Genomic DNA, 13,917 nt, shown 5'->3' with positions numbered 1-13,917 from the left:
AACATCCGACTCAAGGACAATCTGTCTCCCACAAAGTTTTGAATCTTTCAAATCCGGTTTAAAGTTCCGGTTCAAGAAGAATTAACCTCTCGCAAGATTCGAGTTCTTAGAAAAATTAAAGGTTACCAAAGAGAACTTGCTGCCATGATGCGCGGTTCAAACATGGGTATCCTGCCTTACGGCTTACCTTATTATGGTCACTTGGGGGCTTCCTGCTCATCAAGCATAGCTGTCGGTACCCTTTTGATCGGCGTGATGCCAAAATTTATATGGTCACTTGGGGGATTCCAGTTCAAACATAGGTCATATTCGAACCAAAGAGAACATAGCTGTCTGTACCCTCTTGTCGTCACACTGCCAAACTCACTAGGGGGCTTCTTGATCATATTCGAATCATAGCTTAACCCCTTTTGGGTCCGACTTGGATCGTATTCGAATCAGGGTCATTAAAAACCTCTCAAGGTCATTTGGGGGCTTCCTGTTCAAACATAGGTCGTATTCGAACCAAAGAGAACATAGCTGTCGGTACCCTCTTGATCGGCGCAATGCCAAAGCCACTGGGGGCTACATGATCGTATTCGAATCCTAGCTTAACCCCTTTGGAACGGTTTACTGATCGTATTCGAATCAGAAACCTTGATTTTTATTTGGTTTAAGTTTTTGCAAACAATCTTTGGTTTTGCCTTGAGACCTTTTTGCTCATATCTGAAGTATATATGTGCGGTTTCTGTTAACCCGGATCGACTTTTGACGATAATTCGCCATATATGACAATCATAAACATTTGGAAGTTTTGGCTTCTAAAGATTGGGTTATCACCCTTACTGCACAGGTATCCTAAACCGGCAGTACGATTCAATATCATAAGAACCGGTTTTCCAAACCGGATTGTATTATTCAAATCTTTAATAGCCAACATGGCTAGATTTTTATTATGGTTATCAATAACCAATATTATGATTGAGGTTTTCAAAGTCGCTTCAGCGCAATGAATATTATTTTATCAATGGATATAATTTTTTCTACAATGGAAGGAATAGTCCCGAGTCGCTGTAGGCTTATGACCCGACACTTGGGGGCTACATTATTCAAATTGAGATTACATCAAATATGCAAGTCCCATGTCACTGCCAGCATGCACCATGGCACTTGGGGGCTAATGCAAAGTCATTTTTACTGGCCTTATTGAAGACCCAACTCATCACATCATAATGAGCCGGCCCTTGGGGGCTACTAGTTGCTCCTGTCAACAATTCAAGGTACACAAGTTTTATTCTATTATATTGAAGGGTCCACTACTTAGTTGGTAAAGCACAAAGTTCTTAATCTTGTGGATGTGGGTTCAAGCCCCATGATGGGGGTTACATCATATGATGTTCTTTTCAAAGAAGTATATATAAAGTCCCAGCTCAATATTATCTTACTGAGCCGACCCTTGGGGGCTACACGTTGTTGTTCAAATCTATATGATCATATTTATAAAGTCCCTACTCATTATAGCATAATGACCCGGCCCTTGGAGGCTACACTGGTTGAAGTTTTTGTGAATATAAGGCAATTACAAGTCCCAGGTTGCTGCAAGCATGAAAACCCGGCACTTGGGGGCTACATATATGGAGTATTTAGTCTTTACTACTGATTAAGATGAACAACATGGATTTCTTCAAAGTGTCAGTATTTATATTGAAGCAAGTCTTAAGTCATCACTTTGTTTCTGCTCAAGACTTGGGGGCTACATGTAATATGGATATAAGGGAGAAAAATCTTCAAATTCTCAGTTTTGAGTAAACCAGATTGACCCGGCGTCACCAATAACTATGACCCGGCGTCGGCAACAATTATGACCTGGTGCTATCAATATTTACAAACTGGATATTTTGGCAATGATAAACCGACAAAATTCTACAAGCCGGCTGAAAGTCAGATGAGTATTTGAAGACCAATATTTTTTAAGTCGGCGCTTTGGAAGCCGATTCAAGTAGATTATTTCTTACAATATTTATCTACAAGAGACCAATGTCAGCAAATTGACTCTAAAGCTGGCCTATTGGCCCGGATTTCTCAAAAGAAGTATCTGCATTTTTTACATTGACAAAGTCGAAACATATCTGCTAAGGGAGATTTTCTATGAGATCATGGACATGTAGATATCAACAAGGAAATGACAAGGACTTAACGATGATCAGGTGCCGGCTTACAAGAATTTTTTTAACCTGGAGCACAACCTGTAAAATTTGTTCTTGTGTTTATTTTGCAGGATCAGTTTAACATGGATAAATCCAAATTAAACTGGGGGATAATGTTGGGGATATACCCCGCGATATGACCCGGCCGGACTTGGTGACTCACTGGTGACCCGCCCCGACTTGGCGACTCACTAAGTGACCCGCCCGGATCTCTCCACTCACTGATGACCCGGCCGAGCCAGGTGTCTCATTGATGACCCGGCCAGTGGGTTAGAGGAGTGACAAAACCCGGAGGCCCAGTAGGTGGTTCAAGGAAGGCCGGCTTACGTTATGGTAGGCCGGCTTAAGAGGAAAGCATAAGGAATATTCTCTTATAAAGGAAGCAAGACTAGGACTCCACTTGTAATAGAGTAATCCTAATCCTAATAGGACTAGTCATGTAAGCCGCCCCTTCAACATATATAAGGTGGGGTAGGGCACCCCAAGGGGGACAAGTTCCACACGTTTGATAAGTTAGGGTTAGACAAACAAGTCTAGAGCTCTCGAGTTAGAGCACCCATGTAATTGTGATCATCACATCAATATCAATGAAGCAGGATGTAGGCTTTTACCTCCACCGTGAGGGGCCGAACCTGGGTAAAACCTTGTGTCTCTCGATTCCGACCAACCCCTTCAAGCTACTACATAGATGCGTTGGCCTCACGACTAAGTCCTCACAGTAGGACATCTTCCGTGACAATTCCATGACACCCTGTACAGAAGGAGGCCAAACGGCGTGAGGCTGAAGTGCATTCCTCAAGAGGATGGACTAGAGCTGCTGGCGGAGATACATGGAGGTGTATGTGCCTCCCACATAGGGTCAAGGGCCCTTGCCGGCAAGGCATTCCGGCAAGGTTTCTTTTGGCCCATAGCCCTCCAGGATGCAGCTGCGCTAGTAACCAAGTGTGAAGCGTGTCAGTTCCATTCGAAGAAGCTTCATCAACCATGTCAAGCCCTTCAAACAATCCCTCTCTCCTGGCCATTTTCAGTATGGGGGCTCGACATACTGGGCCCTTTCCCTCGTGTTGTCGGGGGCTTTGAGTACTTGTACGTCGCAATCGACAAGTTCACAAAGTGGCCCGAAGTGGAAGCAGTGAGGAAGGTGACAACACAACCATCCATCAAGGTCTTCAAGGGGCTAGTTTTCCGTTTTGGTGTGCCGAACAAGATCATCACCGACAACGGCACGCAGTTCACAAGCCGCACCTTCACGCAATACATCCAGGACCTCGGTAGCAAGGTCTGTTTCGCTTCAGTGGCACATCCATGGAGCAATGGCTAGGCGGACAGGGCGAATGCTGAAGTACCGCGAGGCCTGAGGACAAAGACTTTTGACAGACTGCACAAGTGTGGAAGGCACTGGATTGATGAGTTGCTGGTGGTTCTTTGGTCGATCAGAACGACGCCAAATCGAGCCACCGGCAAGACACCCTTTGCCCTGGTATACAAGGCAGAAGCGGTTCTCCCCACGGAACTCACATACGGGTCACCTCGAGTGCTCGCTTATGACGAGATTGAGCAAGAGTAGTTGCGGCAAGATGACGCGACGCTCCTTGAGGAAGATCGTCTTTGGGCGGCTGTGCGAGCTGCAAGCTACCAGCAAGCCTTGCGCTGCTACCATAGCCACAAGGTTCATGCCTGAAGTCTTAAGGAAGGTGACCTTTTTCTTTGGTGCATTCAGTCGGCCACAAATTCCAACAAGTTGACGCCAAAGTGGGAAGGCCCTTATCGGGTAATACGAGTCACCAGGCCTGGCGCAGTCCGCCTGGAGACCGAAGATGGTATCCCAGTGAGCAACTCCTGGAACATCGAATATCATCGTAAGTTTTACCCATAAGGCGCGGTTGCCGGGCCTCCCGGCAAACCACCTTTTGTACAAGCCTTGCCGACAAGGCATGTAACCCTTTGCACAGAGCCAGGCGCAGACCCTGAGCATAAATAAATGAAGCGCTGGTGCCCTAAGTTTTAGCATGCATGCTAGGTTATGTCTCCCTCTTTGGTAGGGTTGATAGTGCTCAGCGACAACTAACCCATATCATAGAAGTCGGGTGTGTGTCTTTCTATCTTTTCCAGTCCTTTCTTTCGTTCGCAAGCTGCACCGGCTTTTCTACCAAACCATTTAAGGGCAGGGAGACGGATCGACATCCTCGACCCTGGCAAGCCATTGCCGGGGGATGCAGATTTAAGTATTCAACCACGGTCAAGGTTGCCGGGGGCTGTGGATTCAGATAAGTCTTTTATCCCCTGTTATGCATTTCCATATGGAACTGGGACGTATGATGCCTCGTTTATTCCTGGGCCACCGTGCTGCCCCTTTCCTATGCCCAAGAACTATTCTCTGGGCCAGAACTTGGTTGTAGTCGCGGTGACAAGGGAGCAAACGAAGGGCCTAATCTTACTTCGCCCCTGCCTCCGCCGAGAGCGTGAGTATGGTTGTGCTATGCAGTGAGGGGACGTCAAGGCCTGTTGTCGGGCGATAATGTTTATCTTAGGAATACAAGCATTCATTCCTTGGCATGGGCCTCGCTCACGCACAAAGAACCCAGCAAGCACCCTTTTTCATTAATACGTTCCAGACAAGAACAGTTCGTACGGAATGTAAACATGAGCAAGCGGATTACAAGGTTTAAATCTAACGAGTGCCCGCAGGCTTAAAAACTAAAAAAGATAAGTGCTCTGCGATCCCCGTTCTTACCCCTTTCCTCCCAGGTATGGCAGGTGAAGGAAAAAGGAGGCGATGGGGAACGCGCCGATGGAGAGCTTGACGAGAAAGACCCTCGGCAGGGCGCACGGCCGAGGGAGGAGGGCGGCGCGGTCAGTCGGCGTCCTCCTACTTGACGCCCTCGTCGTCGATGTCGCTGTCCTCCTCGTCACTCCTGCTTGAGGAGGAGTCTTCATCATTGGAGGAGCTCTGCACATAACACCTTAGGAGAGTTCCCAAGTCCCCAAAGACCTTGACGGAGAGCAGGTCGTTCTCCATTAATTTGAAGGGGAGAACGAGCCCCTCCGATAGGCTGTGGGCACGAGCGAAGGTCTTCCATCCACGACAAAGATACATAACGTGAGGGGCGGGGAAGTCGACGTCGACCCGCATGCTGCCATTCCTACAGCCCCTCATGTGTAGCCTCAAAGCCTATGGTGGGTCGATCTCCATCTCCCAAGCAAAGGAGTAGGGAGACGAAGACGACGGCGCACTGGCATGTGCAGCCTGATGACGAATTCGCGGGGCTGGTCTCCGACGTGGCCCTCCATTGGGGGAGGGGACGCTGGCGGAGGCGAGACCGGTACGCTGCCCCGCCCTCCTCTTCCCCGAGCACCATGGCGACCTCGGCCTCGCCCCCTCCCTCTCCCTATCACGGACGGCTCCACCGCCACGAGCTCTTGCGAAGGAGGGGCACGCTGTCGAGCAGAGACCCTCGTCGCCGCCATCGAAGTGACGACGCGCCCTCTCGCCATAGCAAAAGGAAGGAAGGAGCCAAGGTGGAAGGATATGAATGATGAAGGATTGAGGGATGCCATCCCCCTCCCCTTCTTATAAAGGGGCGGGGACGAGGCTAGGCCGCCCCACTTAACCAACCCGGTCGCCAGGGGCGCAGGGAATCAAGACCGACCCGCTGCTCCAATCAGCGACGACCCGATTTCCCGCCTCGCCATTTAAGGCCCGTGCCCCTAGTGTCCACCGCCTACCATTTTCGACGCATGGGGGACACGTGGCGAGCAAGCCAAGATCGAGAAGACAAGTGAAGCGACTGTTTTCCATCCCGTGATCATGGGGCACGGGCACCTTGAAGGCCGCGACTCGAGTCCACTTAGTAAATGAGCCGCACCCCTGCATTTTCCACTTTTTATGGGGAAGGCGCGAGCCGCCTCTTTACCACGATGTGAAGCATGTGTGCAGCAACTACCCCACGCACGACCCCCATGTCACACATTCAATGCGGGTCGTGGGGAAGCGCAACGAGCGAGGGAGTTACTCCAGTAAAAACTCCACCGTGCGCACGCCCGTGCACCGTTCTGGGCCTGGCCTAATAACGCCCAGCGCTTATATGTGGCCCAGGCCTGGGGGCTCCTGTTGGTGTACAAAAGTAGGGGTCCCTTTTTGTACCCATTTACTTTTGCATGGGCAGTCGCAGCCCCACGCCCGCGACCATGCTTGGCGGAGAAGAGGAAGCAAAGGCCCAATACTACCAGAGCAACGCCAAGCCAGAAACACGAAGAGCAAAAGGGTGAGGTGAACTCCCCTGGAAAGGCCCTTACCGGGGTGGCCTCCACAGCCCCGGCAAGAACCTTGCCGGGGCAACTTGCCCAACGCCAACAGAGCTGCCACCCTTCAGCCTAAGAGTTCTGACGCCCTCAACCACTTTGGAACCAAAGCTTGGGAAGCGCCTCCGTGGTGGCATGCGGATCTGTATGGAGACCAAGAACATACAAGACTAGATGAGAATCAGAAGACGAAGATCCTCGGCAAGATCCTTGCCGAGGATACCCACGAGACCCCCCCGGCAAGACCCTTGCCGAAGACATCTGCGGGGCTGCAGCTAGGCCCACACCTACCAAGACCCCACCGCCATTCCCACACAGCTGCCAGCTCACCAACTAGGCGAGCACCTGCATGGCGACATGCGGCCTCCAGGCCAACTCAGCAAGCACCTGCATGGTGGCATGTAGATCTTCGTGAAAACTCTGCCACCGCACCAACTCAGCAGCCAGCCAGTATGGCACTACACGCCTTGTCAGTTCGGACACGCGTCGAAGCCAGGCGAGGCGGCGACAACTGGGACAAGCTTCCTTGCCGTCCCCGATAAAGCAAGAAGGGCACGTCTGCATCGCATTAAAGGCGTTTGTCCTACGGTGCCAGGAGATAGACTCAACTACTGTACAACCTTCCACCTCCTGTGTGCCATTGTGGCAGGCCCTTTTGACTATAAAAGGAGGCCCGTGGTGTACTGAGAGAGGATTCGGACTTTTTGGACCCTACACGCTTTGTAGCTAGTCCAAGAACACCAGATAAACATGAACCAGCAGGAGTAAGGTATTACGCATCACTTGCGGCCCGAACCTGGATAATCCCCCCGTGTTGATCCCTCAAACCCACTCTTTCCACAGCCCTGCGCCCACCAACCGTAGCAAAAGGGATTATTCATGATCCCGTAGGTGTCGTTTCCCCCGACACCTTCCTCTTGGGGGAAATACCAACGTAGTTCAAGTAGACATCAGTTACCCGAAAGAGAGATTGACAACCCCTCATACGCGTCGAGTTGCAAGTATTTGTTCTTTGTGTGCAGGTAGTGTTTACATAGTGTTGCTTGGATCTCCTAATGGATTGATATGGATTGATACCTTGGTTTCATAACTGAGGCAAATATCTACCGTAGCTGTGCTGCATCATCCCTTCCTCTTTGTGGAAATATCGACGTAGTTCAAGCGACATCAAAAGGAATTTCTGGCGACATCTATCTGGTTCCTAATCAAAAACCTCATCTCCTTGTAATTTACATTAATTTCCATTTGCCTCTCATTTTCATCTCCCCCACTTCAAAAAAAATTCCCGTTTTATTCGTCCTCTTTTTCGTTCGTCGTTTTCTCGTCAGATCTGTTTTTGTTTGCAATCTTGTTTGCATAGTCACAATGTCTCAAGAAAATACCAAGTTATGTGATTTTGCAAATACCAATAATAATGATTTTATTAGCACTCCAATTGCTCCTCCCGCCACTAGTGCGGAATCTCGTGATATTAATGCTGATTTCTTGAATCTTGTTATGAAAGAGCAATTTTTCGGGTACTCCTAATGAGGATGTCGCGCCCCATCTAGACACATTCATAGAATTGTGTGATATGCAAAAGAAAAAAGATGTGGACAATGATATTGTGAAGTTGAATATTTCCTTTCTCTTTGTACGATCGTGCAAAAATTTGGTTTTCTTCTTTGCCTCACAATAGTATCGATTCTTGGGATAAGTGCAAAGACGCTTTTATTACTAAGTATTTTCTGCTTGGAAAAATTATTTCCCTTAGGACTCAAATCATGAATTTTAAGTAACTTGAGCATGAGCATGTTGCGCAATCTTGGGAATGAATGAAATTTATGCTAAGAAATTGTCCTACTCATGGCTTAAATCTTTGGATGATTATACAAAAAAAATATGCGGGATTGAATTTTGTTTCTAGAAATTTTTTAGATTCCGCCGCGGGTGGTATTTTTATGGAAATTACTTTGGGTGAAGCTACTAAATTGCTTGATAATATTGTGACAAATTATTCACAATGGCATACCGAAAGAGCGCCTACTAGTCAAAAGGTTAATTCGATTGAAGAAATTAGTATGTTGAGTGAAAAAGTTGATGCTCTGATGAAATGTGCTACTAGTAAAAGTACTCCTATTGACCTTAATGATGTGCCTTTGTCTACTTTGTTTGAGCAAAATAGTGATCCCGTAGATGTGGATTTTTTCTTGCAAAACAATTTTAATAACAATGCTTATGGAGGTAATTTTAATCCTAGACCTTTTCCTGGAAATTCCGCTAATAGTTATGGTAATTCTTCTTACAATAATAATAGTAACACCGCTAATCTTGAGAATAATATTAAAGAATTTATAAATGCTCAAAAGTCTTTTAATACTAAGATAGAAGAAAAATTGAGTAAGATTGATGATATGTCTAGAAGCATTGATAGAATTTCTCACGATGTAGAAAATCTCAAGTTGAAATTTTTTGCACCGAAGGTTGATGAATCAATTAAAGCTTTATATGTTTCTATGGATGAAAGTAAGAAAAGAACCGCTATGCTTAGAGGTAAAAGAGAATTCTTAGAAAGAGCATTTTCTAATGATTGCACTGGTGCGCGTCGGTCCTAAACAAACGGTTTTTTACCCCTTTCCGCGATGGCATTTGGAACCGTCGCCAAGTAAGTGTGGGCGATAGGAGGGTCCTTCCCACACGACCCAGAAACCATCGGGGATAGGGAGCCTTGACGCATAGAATTGTCCCTATATAATCGTTTCCGATATCTCGAATATCCCAAACGCTTCATCCTTGCTACTCATTTGTGCTCGCATTGCCATCGCAGTCGGAGTTTTGTGGTTCTGCCTAAAACCAGGCAGATTCTAGGCACGGAAGCTTTCCAGGCACATTCTAGGCAGATTCCAGGCACGGGAGATTTATGATGCCTGGCACATCACAAACAGTTAATGATTATAAACCATGTACGATAGGTAGACAATCACACACATTTAGTTTTCCCGCACTGTATGTGATAGTGTCTGACATCACACACGCTTTGCGAACGGCAACTGTGTGCATGCTTGCACATGTTTCCTCTATGTGAACCATCTCGGATTATGGTGTATATCGCAAACGTTTGTGTTTTACCAACCGTGTGTGCCATAATGACCTGCACAATGTAATTTCGCCCTAATTTAATTGTTGCTATTTAAAATTGTCCCTAATTTAAACTTGAAAGTAGGCTATAGCTTTATTCATATCCATCAGGTTCAAACAACCAATGCATTATTCGATTCATAGGTACATATGTTTAAGAATTACAGAAGCACCAAATAAAGAATGATGTACCAGGGTTCTATACTTGTACTATTACAGATGGTAAAGAAAGAGGCGACAGACATTCCAGTTGCTGAACAAGGCGAAGCGAAATGGCCCTATTGTGCTCTCCTGGATGCAGAAGGCATGCAGGACTCTAGTCCAACCACTTGTGATGGTTGGCCGCCAATCATGTAGTTTGAGAGGTAATGTTGAGTAAACTGCTTCAGGATCCACTGCAAAAGAAAAAGATTCAGATATTGTCATCTAACACAACTCATTACGGGCAATAAAAAGAAGGCTACAGGGCTCTTACTTACCATCCTGCAGTTCACTGTTGTCTTGCATAAAGTGTAAACAAATAGTTCGATTGACATCTTTTGACCCATTTTAGTAACAATCTTTATCAGTTTCCTCACTTGATGATGGTTCATGAATATCTCATTGCCCCATGCGTAGAAAGGGTCGAAGTGTGGATCTTTGGCAATGATATATGTACCTAAAAGCACTAAGTTAATATTAGAAGATAAATAACAATTGAAAAATGATGTAGTACAATATTCCATCCATCCATTATATAAGATTTTATTACATGTATATCTAGACATCATCAGAACATTAAGGTAACACTCTTCCTTGTTGCTATGTAGCATGGGATTGCCTATTTAGTCATTCAGTACAATGCATGTTGCTAAACAACAACTGAAAAACAAAAAGGCATGTTAACTGCAATATCCTTAATAGCAACCAAATATCGTAATTCATAGTGGTATTGTTGAAACTGTTATTGATGAAATTGAACTCCACAGCAAATAGTTGCACATATAGAGCATCACATTATGAAGAACTAAAATAAACAAGTCATAAGGACATCTCTAGGCAATCCTTAAAAAGCTAAAGGACTAAAACCCTTAGTGGATATATATATATATATACTCCAGCAATTTTTGTCCTTTTCTACTCCATCCCCTAAAACTTAAGGTTGTAAACTTCAATTTGCTCAAGTTAAAAGCAGGTTCAACCGAAAGTAGCATGCATTCAAACATAAACATAGATAGTTTTGCATAACCGAACATAAAACATAAATTTAAACTAAGCTAAACTACTTTCGGTCGAAGTAGAGGTCGATCCAATCCTTCCTCGTCATGTACGGTGTGCCGCGAGCCGGGTACGGGCCAGTACCATCGTCGGAGCCGTTGGGGAAGGCACTCCTCCACTCGTCGATGTTGATCCCCTCATCCTGGGGGCCCACCTAAACGCCCTCCGCGCCGCCGTCGCCGCCGCCTTTGACCTCGTCATCAAAAGAGAGCGCGATAACCTCGCCGCCCTCCGCGCCCCGTCCTCGCCGCCTTCGACCTCGTCATTGGAGGAGAGCGTGATAACCTCGCCACCCTTCGCGCCGGCAAAGATCGCCCGCTTCGCCTCCATGAACTCCGGCTGTTGTCAATGGAGCTCTTGCATGTAGGCCTCGGCGGCGGCCTCGGCCTCGAGACGATCCCACGCCTCGCGGTCCTCTCGCGCCATAGCTGAGCTCACCACCCCTGGCTCCGGTGAAACGAGGTGGACCGGACGTGTGCCAGAGGGGAAATTGAGCCTAGACGTCGCATCGTGGTAGCGGACCTGCCAGCATTCGTACTCCATGGCCGCGTGCTCCGACGTGTGGAAGCTACTGAGCCACCAGTGGGTGTGGGTCTCTCGATCTATAATCTCGGCGATCCACGTCCCCCACCGCTGCTGCCGGGCCCCGAGGTAGGACTTCATCGTCTGTCGGGTTTGGGGGAGAACGGGGAAGTCCTCGAACCGTCGTAGGGGCGCAGCGGCGGGCGGATCGGGGGACTGGCGTTGGCGGATCAGGCCAGCGGAGGACGACGGAGACACCTTGGCGACCACCTCGCTGGCGTCGGGCGAAAAGGCCGCGATAAAGCTCTTTTTGGCCATTGGCTACTCAAGCTCCCCGGCACACAGGCAGAGGTTCAGGATGGAGGCGCCGGCGATGGCGGTGACCTACCAATGGTTTCGAGGGTTGTGTGTGTCTGTGTGAGCGGAGGTTGTGTTTGAGGAAATACTGCGGCAACTGGAAATTTTACTAGGCGGGAGTAACAAGGCAGGGCTACTGAAAATTTGGATCAAGGGCGAGCAGATAATTTCGGGATTGCGAGGGATGTAGAGGCGGGAGTAAAATACTGAAAATTTGAATCAAGGTGTCGGATCACGGGTTCTGGAAAAACCCTTCAGGTTCGAACTCGAGGGTGCGCACGAAGATTTCCCCCTACCGATCCACATCCTAACTCAGCTAAGATCTTACGAACTAACTCGTCGAGCTCGCAACACAAAGGACACAAGATTTATACTGGTTCGGGCCACCGTTGTGGTGTAATACCCTACTCTAGTGTGGTGGTGGTGGATTGCCTCTTGGGCTGATGATGAACAATACAAAAGGAAGAATAGCCTCCTAGGGTTGAGGTGTTCTTATGCTTGGTGGATGTGATTGTGGGGATGAACTAGTTCTAGTCTACGATGAGGTCGCCAGTCTCAGATCAGGTTTCCCCGTCTCAGATGAGGTCGCCAGTCTCAGATCAGGTTTCCCCGTCTCAGATGAGGTCGCCCTAGCTACGGTGGTGGCTAGTCCTATTTATAGAGGCCCTGGTCCTCTCCCCAAATATTGAGAGGGAAGGGAGCCAACAACGGCCAATTTGAAAGGGGACAGCTAGTACAGCTTATCCTGACAAAAGTGGTCTTCGCCTACAAAAGGCTGTGGTGGTGACGCCGCCTTGGGCTCCATGGGTGACCTCCGTCTTGCCGCCTGCTGGTCTTGGTATCGTTGCACCGATATGGAAACCTTTGCTTGATGCCTCGGTACTCCGCGCCTGCGCTTGCCCCCTTAGCACCAAAGAGGAAACAAGGACGCTGTGCGTGCTGGCGCCCGCCTGGTGCCCGCCTGGTCTCGATCGTCATGGCTCACGTCACGAGAACCTCGCGAGGTTTGCCGTGCCTTGATCTCTCCGCCCCTCGCGAGCCCACCTGGCGGGGCCGCTCCTAAGGAGGTTTTGTGTCGTCCGCCTCGCGAGGGTCTTGGGTGCTTGCTGGTGAAGATGGGTCGTACTGGCCCGCTCGCAGAGCCACGCCGTGGGCCACAGGCAGGCAAGTCTAGGGACCCCTGTTCCCAAAATGCCGACAGTAGCCCCTGGGCCCAAAGCGCGCTCGGGCTTGGCTTCAAGGCGAAGCCGAGGGTCAAGGGCGAAGTGCCGTGGGCCCCAATAGCCTGCGGCCTGGGGCGACGTGTGGCGGTTGATTGGACGTGGGCGTCTCCGCTTCCCCACGCTGCCTCGGCAACTGCCCGACTTGACAAGTCCCTGCGACATGCAAGGAAAACCATCATTACCTATGATCGTGGGGGGTGCTAGTTGGCGTTCTCCTGGTATAAATGGCAGGGGGCGGAGCTCCCGTCGCCCCTCTTTCCTCTTCCTTTTCCGCTTCTTCTCCTTCCTTGCACCTCTCCTGCTACCAATGGCGCCATTGAGGAGGTTCACTGCCGCAGAAAAGGGGAAGGCCCTTCGCGAGGGGCCCGGCTCTCCGGTGCCCAAGCGTGGACACCGCCGTCCACGCAAGCACACCACAACCCCCGTCGCGGCCCCGCGCAACCGTGGTGGTGCTGCTACGCGGGGCAGGGGTCGCTCTGGTCATGGCAGTCCCGTTGATGAAGGGAGACGTACCATGGTCGCGTGGCCTCCCCGGTCGCGCTTCCACTCGACGGAGATGCTGCCAGAGTTCGTCGTCTGGTCGGAGAACCCGGCCGGCAATTGGCTTCATCTCCCGCGCTTCTTCGCCGATGAGCTGCCGGCCTCAGGTCCAGGCGGGCTTTGGCTACAGGCAGACGGCTGCTACAACAGGGCTTCCTGGGTCGAGGTCTTTGCTGCGGGCAATATAGCTCTGGCCCGCGGTTGGCAAACATTCCGCCCGCGCGCGGCCTGGGCAGGCGGTGCACCCTCCACTTCAAGTACGACGGCGACGTGACCCTCTATGTGAGGGTGTTTGGGGAAGATGGTCGCCACGCCGGGTGCTGCCCGGAGGTGAACGACGACGAGGAGGTGCTCGGCCTTGCGACGACTACGACGAGGATGAGGTCGAACCCGCCCTTGGTGCCGACCACGTC

General features: G+C 49.3%; 1 protein-coding gene across 1 annotated transcript; it reads right to left on the bottom strand.

The window, feature by feature from the left end:
* Positions 1–11,207: 11,207 nt before the first annotated feature.
* Positions 11,208–11,702, bottom strand: LOC147984674 (ethylene-responsive transcription factor ERF053-like). Its single transcript, XM_087541208.1, has one exon. It carries the CDS (start codon positions 11,700–11,702, stop codon positions 11,208–11,210), a length of 495 nt encoding a protein of 164 aa, XP_087397334.1.
* Positions 11,703–13,917: the final 2,215 nt, after the last annotated feature.

Source organism: Triticum urartu, chromosome 2A (genome assembly GCF_056163025.1).
Source record: "Triticum urartu cultivar PI428250 chromosome 2A, HENAU_Tu73, whole genome shotgun sequence".
NCBI lineage: Eukaryota > Viridiplantae > Streptophyta > Magnoliopsida > Poales > Poaceae > Triticum > Triticum urartu.
Note: the sequence above shows the minus strand (reverse complement) of the source record. Positions and strands in the feature narration are given on the sequence as shown.